Source organism: Brassica napus, chromosome A1 (assembly GCF_020379485.1).
Source record: "Brassica napus cultivar Da-Ae chromosome A1, Da-Ae, whole genome shotgun sequence".
Classification (NCBI taxonomy): domain Eukaryota; kingdom Viridiplantae; phylum Streptophyta; class Magnoliopsida; order Brassicales; family Brassicaceae; genus Brassica; species Brassica napus.
This window is the reverse complement of record NC_063434.1, coordinates 21,489,556-21,509,720: the sequence shown is the minus strand read 5'-3', so window position 1 is coordinate 21,509,720 and position 20,165 is coordinate 21,489,556. Positions and strand designations below refer to the sequence as shown.

Below are 20,165 nucleotides of genomic sequence, written 5' to 3'. Positions count from 1 at the left end.
AATCATAGTTAATCAAACTTCAAAGCGAACAGAATTTGAAAACAGGTTGAGTATCTTTCTACATTATCAATGGAGAAAGAGAGTAAAGTGATGCATGAGTTCTTGAAGATATGGCAGAGAGCTCTGTCTAAAAGCTTATTTATTATTTATTATGATTGTGACTCAACAACTCATTCACAAAAAGAAATCCATTCTCTGTGGTCTTATTAATGAAAATGACTCTCTAGTCTTGGTTTGTCTTGTCTAACTCCACAATGCAGAACAATTGGTGGGTTTAAAAGAAACCAATAGTGAAGAAGGATCATACCCAACCAAAAAATTGTTTTGTGCTCTGTTACCCAAAATTGGTGTTCCCGGATCACATAAAATCATCAGACAAGTGACTTCTCCATACATCATATACGTATTGTATTTATCCAAAACAAGGTCCGCACCACCTTGGAAATGCATTGTGATCACTGGAAAGATATTCATGTTATTCGTTTTGTAGCAAAGCATATTGTCCGTGGAAGCTCCTTGATCCGCTTTCACAACTTTTTCCACTGCCGTCCTCACTTTGTCGCAGTAGCTCTCGGGCAAGTAGGTGTAAGTTGTTCCAGAGTCAATGATCATGTTCCCGTCTAAGGCCTGAAACTGTGTCCCCAGTGTCTCAATGCGAGTCTCCCCAACGCTGACAGCGTCTAGGTTTAGGTAATACATATTGGGATTCGCCTTCTTTCTAAACATATTGGCTGCTACAGTCCCGTCTCCTGACACAATAGCATTACTTCCAAAGTTGAGCTTACTAGTTCCCTCACCAGAAAAGCAGTAAGACATGAGACCTAGCATGTCTTCACCCATCTGAGAGACAAGTGATGAAGATCCCCAGTTTAGACCAACAATGCCCGAAGCGGCTGTTCTAAACACTACTGAGGAGTTGTGGGAACATCCAATGGTGGTTTCAGGCATTACATAGGGTTGACCTGAAGTTGATTGGATCCTGACAGTCTCGGTTGCAATTGTTCCTTTTGTATAGCTTTGGTCTTCGTAGATTGTCTCATACGAACAAGGACTGCCATCGCATATTTTGTCTTTGTAGGTCGAGGATTTTGAAGGGTCGAATACTGGACCACTTTGTTTAAAGCAGTTACCACAAGGCAAACAATTTGTCCAGATGCGGCTGCTTCCTGTGTCTAAGATAGCTTCGATCTGGACAGGAGGAGTACCGATTTGTAATTTCATAAAATACTCGGAGGAATCAAAGAAGGTATCGGCGTAAGGAGATGATCCGGGCTGGGTATTAGAGATTCGAGAAGAAAATGAATTAGAGCGACGCTGGAATAAATCAACTGTGAAGCCACCGGGAGGAAATGATGAGACTGTGGCGGTAAAGAGAAAAAATGTAAAGATTTGAATAAAGAGTGCCATGCTCATCATTCTAATTGCAGGAGACATGGTGATCAAATAATAGTTTTGGTTTTGAGATGAAATGCAACTTTGTTAGTGTACATATTTATAATAAGTAAATATATTTAACAAAATTAAGATAATAAACTGAACTCAATCCAATTAAGAAAAATGAATATCAATTTATCTATTTAAAAATCAAAACAAGTGTAGCTCAAATCAGAAGGAAAACTGTAATCCAAAATATTATATTAGAAAGTAAATAATAATATGTTGTTTCTTAGCTATACATAAATTTATATATATATATATATATATATATATATATATATATATATATATTAGTTCACTTATTTACTTTTTAATATATTTTGGATTACAGTTTTCCTTCTGATTTGAGCTACAGTTGTTTTGATTTTAAATAGATAAATTGATAATCATTTTTCTTAATTGCATTGAGTTCAGTTTATTATCTTAGTTTTGATAAATATATTTTTTTAAACATTTGTAATTTACTATATTTTGTTTTGAATCAATCCGAAAATAAATTGAAGGGGTATTCATTTAGCCAAGTTTAAACTAATTGATAATCATAATCTACATTTTAATCCTTGGATTTTTTTAAGACTAAAGTTAGTTATATCATAAAAATATTATGATCATGATCAAAGATTACAGTATTTTTGTTTTTATGATGATTTGATGAAATAGATATATAATAAAAATACTTTTAATTCTTTTTATATTTATAATATCTTTGACATAGGTTTGGTCGTGGTTGATTAATAAAATAACATAGATTAATAAATTTAAAAAACAATAATACCGTTAAAAATAACTAATATCTGTATTTCTTTTTAAACAAAATGAATAAAAGGTATGAACTTTTGGTCAACTCGTTCCTCATCAAAATTGGATAGAAATTTTTTCTTGATAATTTTTTTTGACACAGAAGGAAAACTGAAATTGGTATAAAATTTGACAATATGTTTGGTATACAATTTGAATAAGATTGAATTTAATCATTTTTTAAAAAACAATATGGTCACTTATTTGAGACAGTATGTTTTCAAACTTTACAAATACACTTCCTTTTTTGACGATAATTTAACAAACAAAAAAATCAATGAAATTGGTATAAAATTTGAATAAGATTGAATTTAATCATTATTTTTTTTAAAAAAGATATGGTCACTAATTTGAGACAATATGTTTTCAAAATTTACAAATATACACTTCCTTTCTAGAAAACTATACATTTTAAAATATTAGTTGACTAAATCTTTTCATTAAAGAAATAATATAATATTTGTGGAAGCCCTTTTAAGTGGTTAGATTAACGACTTCATTAATATTTTAAGGCGGTTCAGATGATGAAGTTAGACGTAAATCCTTATAAGGTAAGTAGAATTGTCGGCAGTAAAATCTTCTATAATATTTTTCATAGTTTATAATAGCATAATTATCCAACGTTAAAAAAACAATAATATTCACTTACAGATTTTTCAAGCTAATTATTTTTTGACATAAAAAAACTATTATATTATTTAGACTTGAGATGGCATGGATAAGCAGATCGATATCCAATAACAAACAAAACCAAAAACCCTATGAAATAAACGAGCAGATCTATTTTAAAATCCATCCAACTGAACCAATTTGGACCATCTGGATGGAGATGGTTCTGTCAAAATGGTATGATATCTATTATACCCCATGTATAATTCATAAATTACAAATTTAAAACCAAATATCATTTTGTCATTCACGAAAAAATAACAAAACCACATTTTCCAACCAAAATCTCAAAACACATTTGTCGTCAAAACAACAAAACGCATTTTTCCGCCAAAATCGCAAAAACACATTTTCTGCTAGACCAACAAAAATGCATTTCCGCAAAAACCGAAAAACACACACTTTCCTTCCAAACACATTTCCCCGCCACTTTCTGTCAAAACCGCAAAAATTCACTTTCCCGTCAAATTCGTATAACGCACATTCCTGCCAAAAACGCAAACAAAAAAACGCATTTTCCCGGAAACACACATTTTCCCGCCTAAACCCATTTTCCCACAAAAAAAACAAAAACACATTTTCTTGCGAAAACGCGAAAACGCATTTTCCCGCAAAAAAAAAAATTCCGCCAAAACCGAAAACTGCACCTTCCTGCAAAAACCGCAAAATGCATGTTCCTGCCAAAATCACAAAAAAAAAAGGTATTTTCCGGCCAAAAATGCAAAAACGCATTTCTCCGCCAAAACCGCATAATAGCATTTTTTTTGCCAAAACCGCAAAAACACTTTTTTCTGCTAAAATAAAAAAAATGTATTTTCCCGCAAAAACGCATTTTCCCGCAAAAAACGCATTTTCCTGCCAAAAACGTTTTTTCCACAAAACTCATAAAAATATATTTTTCCGCTAAAATCGCAAGTTATATTTTCTGCTAAAATCATATTTAAAATTAATTATATTTTAGATAATTAATAAAAATAATATATGATCAAATCAAAACAATGGAATTTTCGTAATTTGTTTACTAAATTTATCTGGATGGAAATCAAAGTCTATCTATATATATTATAATAAAAAGACATTCTTTCATTCCTCATCGAGCCACATGTGATTTCACGTAGGAAAGTCGCTTCTCTAGAAGATGACATGTGTCCTGTGAAGTCATTATCATTTATTTTGTGTGAAATACATGTGAGCTTCTGTGTGTAAACGGGCTTTATGTTTTGCTAAATAGAACCATCCCGGTAAAGAGCAACATCAAGTGTCTTGAAACGCGACGTTTTGATTTTAGGGTTGAACCCGACATTCATCTCCGACATATGAGATCTAAAGACAGCATATGGTTTCGATGGCATTGTTTCATCTTCTTCCTAACAATCCAAAGCTACCAGTTACAGATTCATCCTCTTAATGTCTTACTTTAATCCATCACCCTCGATCTCCCTTCAATGAGATCTTCACTCTTGCAAGGCGGTAGAACTGAGAGTATAAAAGGTTAGCATTCCTCCTCTCAAAACCATCTTATCATTCTAGTCAAACAACGAAATAAACTAATACATGACGGTCGATATGCAGATCCACCATACTGATGGTCCTGGAACGGAAAGCTACAGCTCGATATATTGTGTGATGGGAAACCAAAGTTATCAACTTTAAGAAATGGAGGCGATGATGGCGTTGCAGAAACTCCGCCGTGGAATCTGAGGACGAGGCAAGCTGCTTGTAACGAACTTGGAGATGAGCAGACAAGTATCATTGGCGTTAACAGAGGTAGAAACGAAGGGTGTGGTGATGGAGATTCTCAGAAACTGAAATTCTCTGTTTCTTTGTTGATGGAAGAAATCGAAAAGTATTTCACAGCCTTTGTTGAGAAAAACTTCCCCCAAGACCAAAGAAGAGACCAAGAATTCTTCAAAATCGAATGAATGTAAGTTCTCAGCTTTTTTTTTCTTAGCATTTTCATTCTTGGTTGCTGGAAGTAACAACATGCTCTTATGAGTTATGACGTCCCTGAGGCTGCGGAAACATGATCAAGGTGTGATTCTTTGGTTCCTTCAGTTTAGAGTCCACAAAATTCATGTTCTATCAATTTTATGTTCTACTTTTGAATCTTTTCAGTTGTAAAAAGAAAGAACAAATATAGCAACATGCCAAATTTTAGTGAATGAAGCTTTTTTTACTTATGTTTCTTAATATTCTTCTCTTTGTTTTTTGTAAAAGAGACGAGTGAAGTTTTTGTTACCAGAGCTAATTGTAATCTCCAACTATTTTTAATCAATAATGCAGTTCTCTGCAACTTTCTTACATCTTTGTTTCTTATTTTATTTCTGGTTGGCTACTATATATGTTACATTATGCACAGTTTTATTGTGGTGTCCAAAAGATGACATCTACGAGTTTAGCTCTGGTTCATGAAGAGATTCTGATGGTCATATCGGTCAAGGTTAGTCCCTGGATTACTTTGATGGTTTTCCTAATCCGTGCAATTCACATGTTTGCTACAAATGAAAGAGGAGGAACACAACTTGGGGATCTTTCAGTGTTAAGAGAAGCTTTCAGTGTTACTGCATCAGTATACTACTTCAAAAACTGAAATATGGGTGACTGATAATAATGAGGAGACCAATGCAGTGTCATGGAGCACTGAATTTGGGCTATGATCTTCAAATTTCGATTCTTCCTGGATCCAGAGAAGGGAGGAGAAAGATGTAGTATGTTATGAGAGATGGAATGACTATGTCTATGTGTCTATTTTCGTCTATGATCAGTCTGTATGATGTGGAAAGACTAATCTTGAAGCAATGGCTATCATCAAATAATTAAATCTCAGATTATCCAAGGTGTATTGTAATGGTCTCCATATTCTATTTCAAGTAGCATAATTAATAAAATTCAATTAATTCCTCTTCTACGGCAATTATGAAGTCGGGTTTTCAAACTAACTAACAAAACGTAAATAGTAGTCAAGGAAATTTTTTTGAACCAAAATAATACATTGAAATTCTTCATTTAGTTCCACAAACACGAGAACTCTACATCGTAAATCCTACAACTGCAGCATATATATACAAAGATCATGTCTCAATCAAACATGGAGTCAGCACAGACAACTAACTCACAACCTCACAAATAATATTAACAAAGTACCATATCTAATATTACATAAATAATACTATAATTAATTATACATTTTAATTCAAATAAATTTGAACAGTAATCTATGGTAAAATGTAGTAAATTTATGATCAAAACAATGAATTTTAAGAAATTAAAATTTATATTATGAAAATTAACCAGAAACATTTTTGGTCAACTAATCAGTAACATTTATTTCAAAAATTATAATCGTTTATATAAGAAACATGGTTTACTTGATTTTCAAATATAGTAAATATAAAAAGTTATAGCAAACATGTATATTTTTTATTTTCTTGGTCAAATATATTAATTAAATAGTTAATATTACATAAATAATTTTATAATTAATTATACATTTTAAATCAAACAAAATTTCAACAATGATCTACTGTAACAACTAAATTTAGTATAAACATAAGATAATCAACTAAAGTATATAAAATTTAACAAAAAATCTGTGAATTTATTTACAAGTTTTTTTCTTTTCTATTAACAAGAATAAAAAAAAAAGAAAAGAAGAATCTTGAGGGTTTTTATGGTCATCCAACTCGAGAAAATCACAAAAAATGATGTAATGCCACAAAAATACATACATTACTTAACAAAATAAAATCATTTTTTTTAAATAACAAGTAATATTTACTTTAAAAAATCATAACTAATTTTTCAGATAACATGGTTTATTTAGTCTTTAAATATAGTAACATGTACACAATTTAACTAATATGTATATTTTTAAATAATAATAATTTATATTAAATATTTACTCTAACTATTTAAATTATTTGTTAATTTTCATCTCGTCCGTAGGGTGGGTCAGTCTTAATAGAAAAGAAATAAACATAAGTTTATTTAGATGAATCATCGACAAGAGTCACATGGATTGACATACAAACGGTTCCATAAAATTTGGATATCTATCTATAATAATAAAGTTGAAGAGAAACTCTCCACAAGCAGCCACCTCAGCACTTGCTATTCCAAAATTTGACACATGTCACTCTATCTTTAACTAACCTGCTAGAGAACATTCACGGTGCCTCTTCGGATTTCATGAACTCTGATCAATGCAAGTGTAATTGCTTCAGTTTTCGTCTGTTTTCTACATTAATCAAGCCATTAACGCCGCTCCCACCACTCATCCCACTCTCTCCCATTAAATATGGCATATATATCCAAGAATAAAACTCTATGACTCTCCATCATATGGTTTATCTCCTTCCAAACGCCCCTTTCACTTTGAATCCCCCTTCTATCGAAACACTTTCCTATGTTTGTGTTCAAATCCACGATGGGAGGCGAATGGTATTCTTTGAAGCTTATTCAGATGATGAAGCTTACGCTACAGCTCTTCAGGAAGTTGAAGAAATGGCTGATAGTATGTCTTCATGATAGTATAGATAAAATTAACTGACAACAATACATATATACTAATATATTTGATTTTCTGCAAAACTCTTAAACATATTACATTTTATACAATAGTAAGTATTTATGTACCTTCTAAAACAAAACAAAACAAAACATTGAAACTATTAGCCTTAGTTAAAATATATTGTAACTATCACATTTTAAATAAAAATATGTAGCTACAATTTGAAACAAATAAAATTAAAGAAAGTTTTTTAAAAATAACTAAAATACAAAATAATATAAATATAAACAAAAAAAACACTAATCTTTAGTGTTCAAAAACACAAAGAAATAACAGATGAAAAACCCATATTTGAATATATATATATATATATATATATATATATATATATATGTGTGTGTGTAAACATATCCAGAAAAAAATTAAATTACTAATTTATAGTAATAAATGAGAATTCTATTCACTTTTCTTTTTATCACGCCAGCTTGGTACTAAGCGCAGCATATCATTTTTCTTTTTTTTTTCTTCTAATTTTTCACTTTCAGCACAAATGGACAAGTATAATGTGTTCAAATATATTTTTGGGCTTTATTACAAATTAATGTTCTCCATAACCGTTGTTTTCTAACTATCAACTCATTTGCCTCTACTGTTGTAACTGGTGGTAAAAATATTATGGTCGGTCAGTTCATTTTCACTAATTAAAATGGAAAGTATGATAAGAATGTTTGATAGAAAATCAAAACCAAAAAACTTTGATATAGCAATGATGGTAATACAATTAGCTTTCAAAAAATGATAGTAAAACAATTTAAGCAAAAAAAAAAACTATAGTAAAACGATAAACTTACAAAATCTATAAACGTTTTTTGTCTCTTTCTCTCTCTCTCTCCTCTCTTCTCAAGAACCAAACCAGACCAGAAGGTCAGGTTGTGATCGTAGAACATGACACTAACAACAACTTATAAGCCTCTAAAGGTGATGCTTCATGGACTGAGGTTGTCGTCACTTCGGCACCATGACCCTTCAATTTTTCTCTAATGATACACTTAACACACTGGATAATCACACATTCATAATGGATCAATATATGGAACCGCATTAAAAAACTTTACATGGAGTTTGAGTTTAAGAACTCAATTGTTACCTCACCACTCTACAAACAACTAAGTATACAATGTTATGCCACCAAACAAGATTACCAAGAGATGTGACCACTGCTATTATTATAAGCACTAAGTTTGTCTATTTCATTTTAAGCCAGTTTCACTTTCATACGTTAAGAATATAATTCACAACAGAACATCTATTATGTACTTCACAAATAAAATTTAATACATGATTTACATCTCCTTTTTTTTTTTGGACAATTTTTTACATCTCCTTTTAGTAAGAAAATTTCATTGTTATTTTATGAAAACAATTCGTCTATTTAACGGTTTCCAAAATTTTAATTTTGTTATGTCCTACATGAAAATTTTCTCAGAAACAAAAAAAAAGTTATTTAGTAAATTATACAACAAACAAACAAAAAAATTTATGAATTTATATAATCCAGATGTCAAACAATCTGCGCGTAACGCGGACAAACCACTAGTATTGTATAAATAAATGGATGGAAATGAGAAATGGTGAAAAACAAAGAGCCCCAAAGTAGATATACGTGGCCGAGTCCAAATGGCTAGTGTTATTAACAGAAGATATATCTAGCCACAGAGGATCACAATCGCTTCGTCATCCTCTGTCCCAAAAGAAAAAAAGGATCAATCCTTTTAAGCAAAACCCTCCCTCAACACCACTCTCTGTTTTCTCTTGTCACAGTCGCAAAGCATTTCCCCGAGAAAGAAAGAAAAGATGGATTCAAACGTTTCCTCATCATCTAAACAGCAAAAGCACCTAACTTTGCAACAATCCTTCTCCAACATCCAAACCCAATGCTCCGATTTACTCAACAACGTTTCCAAAACCCTAAACCCTCTCTTCAACCCCAACTCGAACAACATCTTCTCTGCTCTCGACTCCTTTCGAGCCCAAGCCAAGCAAGCTCTCGATTCCGGATTCTCTCGCTTCGCTTCCGGCAACGCACCACCCCTCTGGGCGAGAATCTCTGACGACGGCGGGAAGACTCATGTGGCTCCGGTACGAAGAAGCAGTGGGCCGGGGCTATCCGCTGACGATATGGAGGAGAGGTTGGCGGGGGTTCCTGTTTACGCGCTGAGCAATTCGAATGAGGAGTTCGTGTTGGTCTCGGGGACTGCCACAGGGAAGTCTCTGGGGCTGTTGTTCTGTAAGGAGGAAGATGCGGAGGCGTTGCTTAACCAGATGAAGGCTATGGACCCTCGTATGAGGAAAGAAGGTTCCAAAGTTGTAGCTCTTGCTCTTAGTAAGGTGAAGGGAGTTTGTTACTTATAAAGTAGTGTGGTGGTTTCTTGGCTCTTCTGATTTTTTTTGGTTTGTTGTTGTTGCTGCAGGTGTTCCAGTTGAAAGTTAATGGTGTGGCGTTTAGGTTGATTCCTGAGTCTACTCAAGTTCAAAATGCTCTCAAGGTAATGTTTATTTGCAATTAGATACTCAAGAACATGTTACCTTGTGCTGAACATGATTGTGATCGTTCATCACTGAGGAGCCCTTTGTGTTAGTTTAACATGGTTTTAGTTGATTGTAGCTCTGTTGACAGCTGTTGAGTCTTTTAGCTAGAGTTAAAAGATTACTAGGGAGATGAGGTAGAAAAGAGGATGTTTTATGTTTGGTCTGGGTTTAGCTTAGGACTAGGAGAGTTTAAGGTTCTCTGGACTTCACCCTGTGGTTCTATCTTTGGTTCCGTTTTTTCCTCATTTGTCTTCTGTAGATAGGTTCAGAGAATGAATAAGTAAGGAGAAAATTGTATTTGGCTCTTATCGGGTCTCTTCCTCTAAATCTCGTTTATCAAGTCACATACTGTATGGTAAAACTAAAACCTTAAGCGTAGGCCTTAGACTTCTGACGTCAGCTGACTCTTGGAATTCCATGTTGCAGCTAATTTTGATACACATAATGTATTTGGATTTAGATACTGTGCTGAGGGTTCTTAACAAAACAATTAAGAAAAGGAGCATTTTTTTTCTTTAATCGCCTCAGCTGATTTGGTTTATTTTAAACAGAGGTGGGTAGGATGTACTTGCAGCATATAGGTGTCTTATGGATGTGAATGTTTGTAAGTAAATGATATCTATCTCTCTTCTATATGCGTAAAACAGGAAAGGAAAACAGCTGGTTTCACTGATGACGACTTTAATGGTGTTCCAGTTTTCCAGGTAATGGGTTAATTGCTCTTAAACCTGTGACTTGGTGTATTCTAGTAGCTTAATATCTCTCTTCGTGTTTTGGTTCAGTCAAAGAGCTTGATTCTACGTAGTGATAACAAGAGTTATCGCCCTGTTTTCTTCAGAAAGGTTAGTTTAACACGAGGACTACCTTTTCTTGTCTAATCTAATCATCACTTTTTGTCCATACATGATCCAAAAAATTTAAAAGCTGGTGGTGTTCTATTTCGGTACAGGAGGACTTGGAAAAATCTCTGACACGAGCTTCCCGCCAACAGAACCGGCTTAACCCTGCTCTGAAACCCGGAGACATTCAGGTTTTTGTTGTTGTTATTCTTTGTCAATCCATTAATTCTTACATCATACTGAAAAACGCATGCTTTTTATGTTTCCAAAAAGGTTGCAGTTTTTGAAGAGATTGTCAAGGGGATGAAGGTAAACAATACTAATAGATATATAAACATCACAACAAGACTGTTGAGAATAACTAGTTTTGCTGAATCTAAGCTAGCTTGGGATTTGATATTGCAGGAAAACGCAACATCAAACTGGGACGACATTGTGTTTATACCGCCTGGTTTCGAGGTTTCAACTGAGGAAACCAAGGATTAGGTGGAATGATAGATATCCTTGGAGCATCGTAAACCCACTAAACCAGCTTTTGTGTACGCATGTTCTATGATTTTGTATATGTCGACGGTTGAGCTATGAAACCTTTTAGACTTCTAATGAATGTTTCTTTGACATTTTGCTATTAAGTTCATCACTATCTTCTTTAGAATACATAGCATCCTCGATGAATGAATAAGTCTGTTTAAGTTGGTGCTGAAAACATCCTCAAAAATTTCATGTAATCGAGGAAACAAAAGTAGCAACTTGCATCAAAATAAATTTTCAATATTATATTAAATATATCTTTCTTGAAACTAAATATGATCTTATATGGTATTGAGTTCTAATTCAATCAAAACTGCATTTTTTTCTGACTGGATCCCTGGAAATTGCAAAACGAAAGAAACAAGATTATTGCCTCCTTTAATCATGTAGTCCAGCTTTTATAAACAACCCGACTTACTATGCTTCAGTCAAAGAACTGATCGCAAACTACATAGACAGCAATTGTAACATCTAACTAATAAGATCCGAACAGTTGCTAAGATCAGCATTGAACTTTGCATCAACACACAAATGCAGACAACATTAAGACAAAAGACGACAATTCAACTGTGAGAACTTCAAATTCATCAGAAACTCTTCATAGCTCTTATTGGTTCAGGGTTACAAAAACACAAGCCCTGTAACATTCTACAACCCAGAAACCAAACCAGAAGGAACCACGAACTCAACGACAATGGTGGAATCAACATACTCACGAACCTTCTCTTTCTCCACATTCACCAACTCCGTCTGCACATCCACCGTCTCCAACTCACCCAGATCCTTAAAAAACGCAATCGACGCAATCGAGAAGCCTTTCGCTCTCGCCGGTGAGAAGTTCTCTCCCACCGTGATCTGATCAATCCCCGGAAGCTTCTCGCTAAGCCCCTTGATCACATCCACAATCTCCGACTTCGCATCCCCCGCGAGATTCTCCTTCAGCTTGAGGAAAGTGAGCTTCGCGGCGGAGCCAGGAGGCGGAGCTAGGGTTCCGGGGACTCGATCCGCGACCCAATCAACGGCCATGACGTCTTCGCAGATCGGCAGCACGGACTCCTTGACGACGCGGACGTGATCGGGATGCGCGGCGTACGCGTTGAGATCCTCCTTGGACCCGTACCGGCTGTGGAGGACGTGGGTGAAGGCGGAGGGGGAGGATCTGACGCGGTGGAGAGGCGCGGCGGAGATGTGGATGACTTGGCTGAGGGAGACGAGGCCGTTGAGGCCGTTCATCATGGAGGCGATCTTGGAGGAGTCCGTTTCGGGTTTGACTTTGAAGAGGACGATGTGCTCGATGATCTGGGGAGTGGAGGAGGAAGACATTGCGGCGGCGGAGAGGGAGCGTCGTGAGGAGGAGGAGGAGGAGAGAGGGAGGCGGAGATGGTTAGGTGGGGAGTGTTTGGTTGGAGAGAACGCGAGAGATAACGGTGAAGAAAATAGCGGCCGAGCTCTAACGCACATCATATCTCTCTCTCTCTCTTATCGTTTGGTTTCGGCGTCTTGTGAAGTGAAACGTTCTCTTCGATCGCGACTGTGAGTTGAAATGTTTTGGTTGGTGAAGATTTTGTGAGTAGGTAAGGGGGTTCCAGTATATTAAGTTATTTTGATTCAGCGTGAGAAAAATATGTCACTAATAAGTTTTCTTTTTATGTAAATTAGAACTATACTGAGGCTACCGAGAAAAAGTTTACAAGGAATCTTCAATATGGTACAAATAAACTCGATCATGTATGATCTTTGTAGGACAGCTCAGGTGATACAATTAGGCGTAGATCTTTATAAGACATGTAGTATTGTCGGTTGTCTGTCGGATCGTCTATATAATATTTCTCTTAATTGTAGTATCATAATAAATCAACATTAAAAAAAATTAGAACTATATGATGGGGGTATTGGGGTACGTATATTTATTACTCCCTCCGATCCTAAAAGATCCATGTTTTCGAATTTTCACACTTTTTAATAAAACATAGTATTAAAACTTAGCTATAAATGCATAGTCTTTTGTAATTTTATATTTTCTATATTTTTAAACCAATAAGATTTTAAGAAATGTAATTAATGTTCTTGAACTTCACAATTTCTCATTATTGGTTAACAAAAGTTACATTAGAAATATAAAATATGTATCTTTTTGAAACAAAAGTTTTCTCTTGAATATTGATCTTTTAGAAACGGAAGGAGTGCTATTTAAAGCATATTAACCTATATATTTGTGGATCTCTTCCAAAATTGACCTAAATTTTATGTTAAAATTTGTTTTTCCCTATTCACTATAAAAAGTTAAATAAATTACAAAATATCATTATTATTTTCGAAATATATAGCTTTTAACATTTACTCAAATATTCTCATTTTCATTACTTATTTATAAATTTATCATTGTCATATGTATCACCAACCACCGTCAACAAGTAAAACTAAATTCTAAATGCAATTGAAATCAAATTTTACATCTTTTTATCTCAATTCTTACTTACATAGATCATTATCTTGCATATTCACTCTTATTTCAAGATTACATTTTTATTAAAATTATTCAAGTTTGATGATTCTTGGTCAATAATTAGATAAGTTTTTTTTAATAATAAATAGATTTTTTGAAGGAAATTTTGGATGGTTAGAGAAATTAAGCACAAACTCTACTTAGATCAGATATAATATTCAAAATTTTCAAATTTGTTTAACGTATAAATTTTTTACATATATCTGCTCCACCGAAAAAAATTTCTGGAGAATTCGTTAATACATAAGTTAGTTTTGCAATTGACCATTATGTAAATTTTTCTTAAAGAACTTTTTTAAAAGTCTACTAATTTTGCTTCATAAGCAAAAAAATGGAGTTTATTTCGGAAAGTCTCTATAAAATAAAGATTATTTTAGCATTTGACTGAAATTATATAAGAATTTAAATTTTCATAGCAAACTTCTAGTGAAACCTATTGTGACAACACTTCTAGAGATTAGAGAAGATTGTTATGACGAGCCTTTCGGAAAAGTCAATTGTGACAACTTCTGACATATCAAAAAAAGATCTCTAAAGTATCATAAAACGTTTTTTAAGATCAGTTTTACCACAAAATAAAATATTTAATAAAAATTAATTAATTTGCAGATTTCGAGAGAAGGCTCTAGGTGAAATTGAAAAGACTAGATTTTTTAACCGCGCTACGCGCGGATAAGATATTATATGTATTTCTTAATTCTAAAAAATAATGTATAATATTGTATTATATTATTTAAAGAATAAAAAATAAGACTACATAACATAAATATATTTTTTATATTTTCTTTGTGGAAATCATTATGTTGTTTGATTGTTGTACTTAATTCACATATTTGCATAGATATTTGTGATAGATGAATAACTATATTTTTATTATCAGTAAATAATATATATTTATTATATAATATAAGAAAAATAGAATTATTTACTTTTTAACAAACTTGTCTCATGTTGGGGACTCGGTTATAGACATATCATATTCGAATGAAACATTTTTACACTTATCAATCTTCTTAACAATCAAGAAACAAATCTGAATATCAAAATTCATACGATCTCTTTGTGGAATAACTGCTCTGAAGAAATTGAATTTATGTATCAAAAAAGACTGGAAATGGATGTGCATATGTGTTATCTAAGTCAGCTTTACAAAAAACTATTTATAGTTCATATATCATTTATGTCCATCCTATTTTTTTGTCCATCATTTCTTAAATATCTTGAAATAAGTAATGCTAATTAATAATAAACTTTTTGCTCACAAAATAAAAATCAAATTTGTCTAATTATCGCTTAATTTGTCTAACTGATATATGTATTTCTCAATTCTAAAAAAATAATGTATAATATTGTATTACATTATTTAAAAAATATAAAATATGACTACATAACATAAATATATTTTTTAAATTTTCTTTGTGAAAATCATTATGTTGTTTGATTGTTGTACTTGGTTCACATATTTGCATAGATATTTGTGATAGATGAATAACTATATTTTTATTATCAGTAAATAATATATATTGATTATATAAAATAAGAAAAATAAAATTATTTACTTTTTAAACAAACTTGTCTCATATTGGAGACTCGGTTATAGACATATCATAAACGAAGGAGACATTTTTACAGTTATCAATCTTCTTAACATTGAAAAAACAAATCTACATATCAAAACAATATCTCATACGATCTACTTGTGGAATAACTACTCTGAAGAAATTGAATTTAGGCATCAAAAATGACTGAAAATGGATGTGCAGATATGTTATCTAAGTCTGCATCACAAAGTACTATTCATAGTTAGCATTAATGTCTATACTATTTTTTTGTCCACCATTTCTTAAACATCTTGAAATAACTGATGCTAATTAATAATAAACTTTTTGCTGGAAAAAAAATCAAATTTGTCTAATTATCGCTTAAATATTTTATTAATATGGTCTAAGAAGCTTTTAAGTGATATCATAGTTTAATTTATTAGTTTTTTTGTTAATTTTTAGAGGTTTTTGTATTTAATATTTTTTTTCATATTAAGCTTCTATTTCTTTCACAGAATTGATATATATATATATATATATATATCATAAAAATTACCATCAAATCAGTTTTACTTATTTATTTTTTTGTTTTAACGAAAATACATTTTTTAAATAATTTAATTTAAAATAAAATTATATATTAATTTGCTGTATTTTAACAATTTTATTGATTTAATTAATTTGCTTTGGTGGATAACTTAAAAAGTTTTCATATGAATCGGGGAAAGCAAGCTTATGTTGTTATATTATATTTATTTTGTGTATATAGAATCTATATATAATGCTAGTGTAATAAAGAAAGAACATTATTTTTTTGTAACTTCAAAAAGATACATTATTACAATTTAAAATGAATCAAAATTGAATAAAATGGTAATTAAATATTTGTAAATCTAATTGTTTAGTTGGATTCTCATGAAAAAAAAATCGATTGGTTAAACAAATGTTTGAAAATTTGTTGTGGTAATGTTTTGTCTATAAATTATAAAATTTATTAAATTAATATATTTAATTATTGCATCCTTAAATAATATTTTATTAAGACATTAGAAAAATATGTTTTGAGTTGTTTTGTCAAATTGTACAAAAATCTATGCTTTTTCATATTTGTAACTTCAAAAAGATACATTATGACAATTTGAAATTAATCAAAATTGAATAAAATGGTAATTAAATATTTGTAAATCTAATTATTTTTTTATCTTGTTTAGTTGGATTCTCATGAAAAAAATCGATAGGTTAAACAAATGTTTCAAAATTTGTTGTGTTATTGTTTTGTCTATAAATTACAAAATTTATTGAATTAATATATTTAATTATTGCACCATTAAATAATATTTTATTAAGACATTAAAGAAGTATGTTATGAGTTGTTTTGTCAAAATTTTACAAAAATCTATGCTTTTTCATATTTGTCACGAAAATTTATATGTTAAACTTACTTTTACAAAATTCTTAACTTTGTCACGAAAACAAAAATCTATGTTTTTTCATATTTGTCAACGTTCTCACACTTTCTAAGAATATATTAGCTTAGTCACTTACTTATTTTTTTTTTACAAAACAAAGTATCGGAGTTTTGAAAGTTGAATTCATATTATTGTAAATGTACATAAGAGTTTGTGATTATATACTTAGTGGTTCTTGTATATGTGTCCAAGAAAGTTTCAATGGCTTAGTGGTAAATGTCCTATATATATATCATACTAACCCGGGTTTGATTCTCACCTTTGCATTGTTTTTTTATTTTTTACGAAAAATAAATGAGATGACATGGCAATTTTGGATTCTCTGATTGGTTGATTTTTCTATCCTATGTGGACACCCTCTCCATGGCTTATATCCCCCTTTTAGTATAGTATAGATTTCTCCAAAAGTCTATTCGATGTTTATTCTGAGATTTTAACAAACCGTTAAAATTGAGCGTAGAATGTTGAATAAATTTTCACACTGAGATTTTTCCGATGTCTATTCGTATAAAATCAAACATGGTTAATATCAAAACTAACTTGAATAGACTTCTTATGACATTTGCCAGTAAAAAGACTTTCTGAGAAGATAGTCTGCATAATTTTGGCAATTACAAAATAAACATGAATATCAAAGAATATTTTTATAGAAGTGTGCTCTAAGAAACTCAAAAATAAATTTTAAAATACAAAATTAACCTGATAATTTATGAAAGAAAATTTCTCAAAAAATCTATTCATTGAGCAAACTTGTTGAGAAGTATTCCTTCGTTAATTTTAATTGCAAAAATAACCTAAAAATGATACTTGTTGAGAAGTCTCCACAAGAATAATTCTTTGCAAGTCTTTCTCTGTTAATTTTAGTAGATTTTCATTTTATCTAAATCCAAAATGATTTTTAATTATTTTTCTGTTTATTATGTGTATGTCAATCGTGCATGGTCCTTCTAAATTAATTTTATAACGATATTTTGTGATGATGAGATCAACAATATTTTTATTTCTTCATGTTTTAAACTAATTTTTATTTCTTCATGTTTTAAACCTGAGAAATCTACTCCTAAAAAGGTTCCTTGTTTTTTTTTTTTTTTTTTGACAACAGGTTCCTTGTTAGATTAATAAATTTACATTTTCTCCATATTTAAAATAATTTTTTGATTTTTTTTTGTTCATTTATGTGTATTTTGCCAATTGTGTTGTATTGATGTAAGCATCTTTAACCTCTGCTTCCATACTCGAAAAAATCTCTCCTAAGCAATCGGAGCCCCATAATTTTGGAGCACAGTTGCTATCCCCTATAATCCTTCACCAAACTTGTGTGAGGATCAAATACAGCGTCTTAGTTATATATCATAATCTTCTACGGTCATTGCAATACATAAATAAGAGATTCAAATGAAGCAGAATAAATCTATTTTATATTTATTTGGAGAAAAGTAAATAAAAGGGGGAAGGACCAAAATCTAAAAAATAAAACAAATTGACGATAAAAAAATAAATCGAAGGATGCATAAAACGTAAAACAAAAAATGTAAATCAATTCTTTGGATGAATAAAATTTAATAATATATGAAACATATTACGTGAACAGTAGATCTGTCGTCGGTGAGCGATAGAAACTCAAGAAGACCGTTACAGTCCTTTCTCCGCCGTCGGTGAGCTTCCGTCTCGCCGGTGACCCTCTTCTGCTCTCTTTCATCGTCGCCTCCATGTCGCGATGCTCCTTTTCAAGAAGAAGTATCGACCGCCATTTGCCTCTGCCTTCAAGTTCCGTCTGATTCGTGCAATAAAGAAATCAGCGATGGTTAAGAAGAAGAGCAAGGTCATCTCTCTCGCTGATCTCCCTGAGATTGATGTAGCTGCATCTGGGTCTTCGATCCAGGGGACTGTTCTCGCTTCTCTAGCTTCTCTCGCCGAAAATTCCGAGATCCTTGCTTCGAGGTCTCTGTTTCCTGTCCGTTCTGATCAATTCTCTGATCTTGGGTCTTCTCTAGGATATGGGCCTAACCCGGTGGAGACTAAACCACCAGTTACTCAGTTTTCTTCTTCTCCTCCACCTCTGGAGGTTTGCCCGCAAAGTGTAGGGGCTGCAAGCGCTCAACCGGGTTCCAACTCAGGGAATGGCGACACTCCAGCAAAGAACTATGCAGATCTTCTGAAAAGCTCTGCTCAGCTTCAAGAACTCGGATCTCCTATTGAACACGTCTCAGGTGCTCCGTTTGTACTGATTCCGGATGAGAACATTGAGGCTGCCAAACTTGAAATCAAAGATTTCATATACGCAAGATTTCATGGTGATTATCCTACAATGGGTAAGATTATTGGGGTTGTGAATGCGATTTGGGCGAAGACAGGTCCCAAGATCTTCATCCATAACATTGGCCAGGGTATTTATCTCCTCAGAGTGACAAATCAAAGAACTCGCGAGGTCCTGTTATCTCGTACCTGCTGGAACATTGCTGGACTTCCTATGTTCGTAGCTCCATGGTCTCCGGACTACTCTCCAGATGAACCGCCTCTCACCTCTGCTATTGTACCTGTAGAGATGCGAAATGTCCCATACTTGCTCTTCAACAAAGAGAGTTTAAGTCGTCTCGCAACTGCTATTGGTAAACCTGACTCTCTCGCGCCAGAAACAGAGCGAAAGCTGAACTTCGAGGTTGCTAAACTTTATGTGCGAGTCGATTTAACGTCTCCTCTGCCTACTAAGATTGTCTCAGGGTTCTCAAATGGTAAAGAAGTTATGATTGATGTCTCCTATCCCTGGCTTCCGGTTAAGTGTGATCGCTGCAACAAGTTTGGGCATACAGCGATTAAATGCTCTATGGGGGTTGCTGAAGGAGCATTTGCGTCAAGAAGTGTGAGACAATCGACTACTGAGACGTCAAGAAGACGTTCAAGATCTCGACCAAGCCGCTCTACTGTTAAAAAAGTGAAGCAAGGGACTCTTCAATATGTCCCAGTTGTTAAGAACTCCCACGAGGTGCCTAAAAACTCTGATTCTATGGAAGCTTTGGTAAACTCCACATACGGCGATCAGGAGAAGTCCCCGTCTGAGGAGTACGATACTGAGTCGGAGGAAGGCGAAATCTATCAACAGGTTTTAGAGGTTTTTACAGTTTCTCAGCAATCTACTGATGGAACGTTGGCTGAACAAAAGAACCCGGCCTCAGATGACTTGATTGTTGGCTCGGAAGTTAGTAAGGTTTTGGTCAGAGATACCACTAATTCTTCTGGTTCTAGTGAAGATAGTTTGGATACAGGGGCTGTCGGTTT

The 20,165-nt window shown here is 32.8% G+C and overlaps 3 protein-coding genes and 1 long non-coding RNA gene across 4 annotated transcripts; 2 read left to right on the top strand and 2 right to left on the bottom strand.

The window, feature by feature from the left end:
• Positions 1–124: 124 nt before the first annotated feature.
• On the bottom strand, positions 125–1,588 carry LOC111200523 (aspartic proteinase CDR1-like). Its single transcript, XM_022691734.2, has one exon. The coding sequence runs from the start codon at positions 1,432–1,434 to the stop codon at positions 244–246; it is 1,191 nt and encodes a 396-aa protein (XP_022547455.1). The 5' UTR covers positions 1,435–1,588; the 3' UTR covers positions 125–243.
• A 2,335-nt stretch (positions 1,589–3,923) lies between these two features.
• LOC111200522 lies at positions 3,924–6,554 on the top strand. Its single transcript, XR_002654177.2, has 3 exons — positions 3,924–4,395; positions 4,477–5,344; positions 5,413–6,554. It is a non-coding gene; the product is annotated as an uncharacterized LOC111200522 (long non-coding RNA).
• A 2,598-nt stretch (positions 6,555–9,152) lies between these two features.
• On the top strand, positions 9,153–11,499 carry LOC111215924 (protein TIC 22-like, chloroplastic). The gene is made up of 7 exons (XM_022720151.2): positions 9,153–9,802; positions 9,886–9,960; positions 10,651–10,707; positions 10,786–10,845; positions 10,953–11,033; positions 11,116–11,151; positions 11,248–11,499. The coding sequence occupies exons 1-7, from the start codon at positions 9,269–9,271 to the stop codon at positions 11,326–11,328; spliced, it is 924 nt and encodes a 307-aa protein (XP_022575872.1). The 5' UTR covers positions 9,153–9,268; the 3' UTR covers positions 11,329–11,499.
• Positions 11,500–11,864: 365 nt separating this feature from the next.
• Positions 11,865–12,954, bottom strand: LOC111215926 (stress-response A/B barrel domain-containing protein UP3-like). The gene has a single exon (XM_022720154.2). It carries the CDS (start codon positions 12,835–12,837, stop codon positions 12,022–12,024), a length of 816 nt encoding a protein of 271 aa, XP_022575875.2. The 5' UTR covers positions 12,838–12,954; the 3' UTR covers positions 11,865–12,021.
• Positions 12,955–20,165: the final 7,211 nt, after the last annotated feature.

Excerpts from the sequence above, each read along its gene's own strand:
- LOC111200523 (XM_022691734.2), bottom strand. The coding sequence starts at position 1,434 with ATGTCTCCTGCAATTAGAATGATGAGCATGGCACTCTTTATTCAAATC.
- LOC111215924 (XM_022720151.2), top strand. The coding sequence starts at position 9,269 with ATGGATTCAAACGTTTCCTCATCATCTAAACAGCAAAAGCACCTAACT. Across the intron at positions 9,961-10,650 it reads AAGTTCAAAATGCTCTCAAG|GAAAGGAAAACAGCTGGTTT; the intron begins GTAATGTTTATT and ends TGCGTAAAACAG. Across the intron at positions 10,846-10,952 it reads GCCCTGTTTTCTTCAGAAAG|GAGGACTTGGAAAAATCTCT; the intron begins GTTAGTTTAACA and ends ATTTCGGTACAG.
- LOC111215926 (XM_022720154.2), bottom strand. The coding sequence starts at position 12,837 with ATGATGTGCGTTAGAGCTCGGCCGCTATTTTCTTCACCGTTATCTCTC.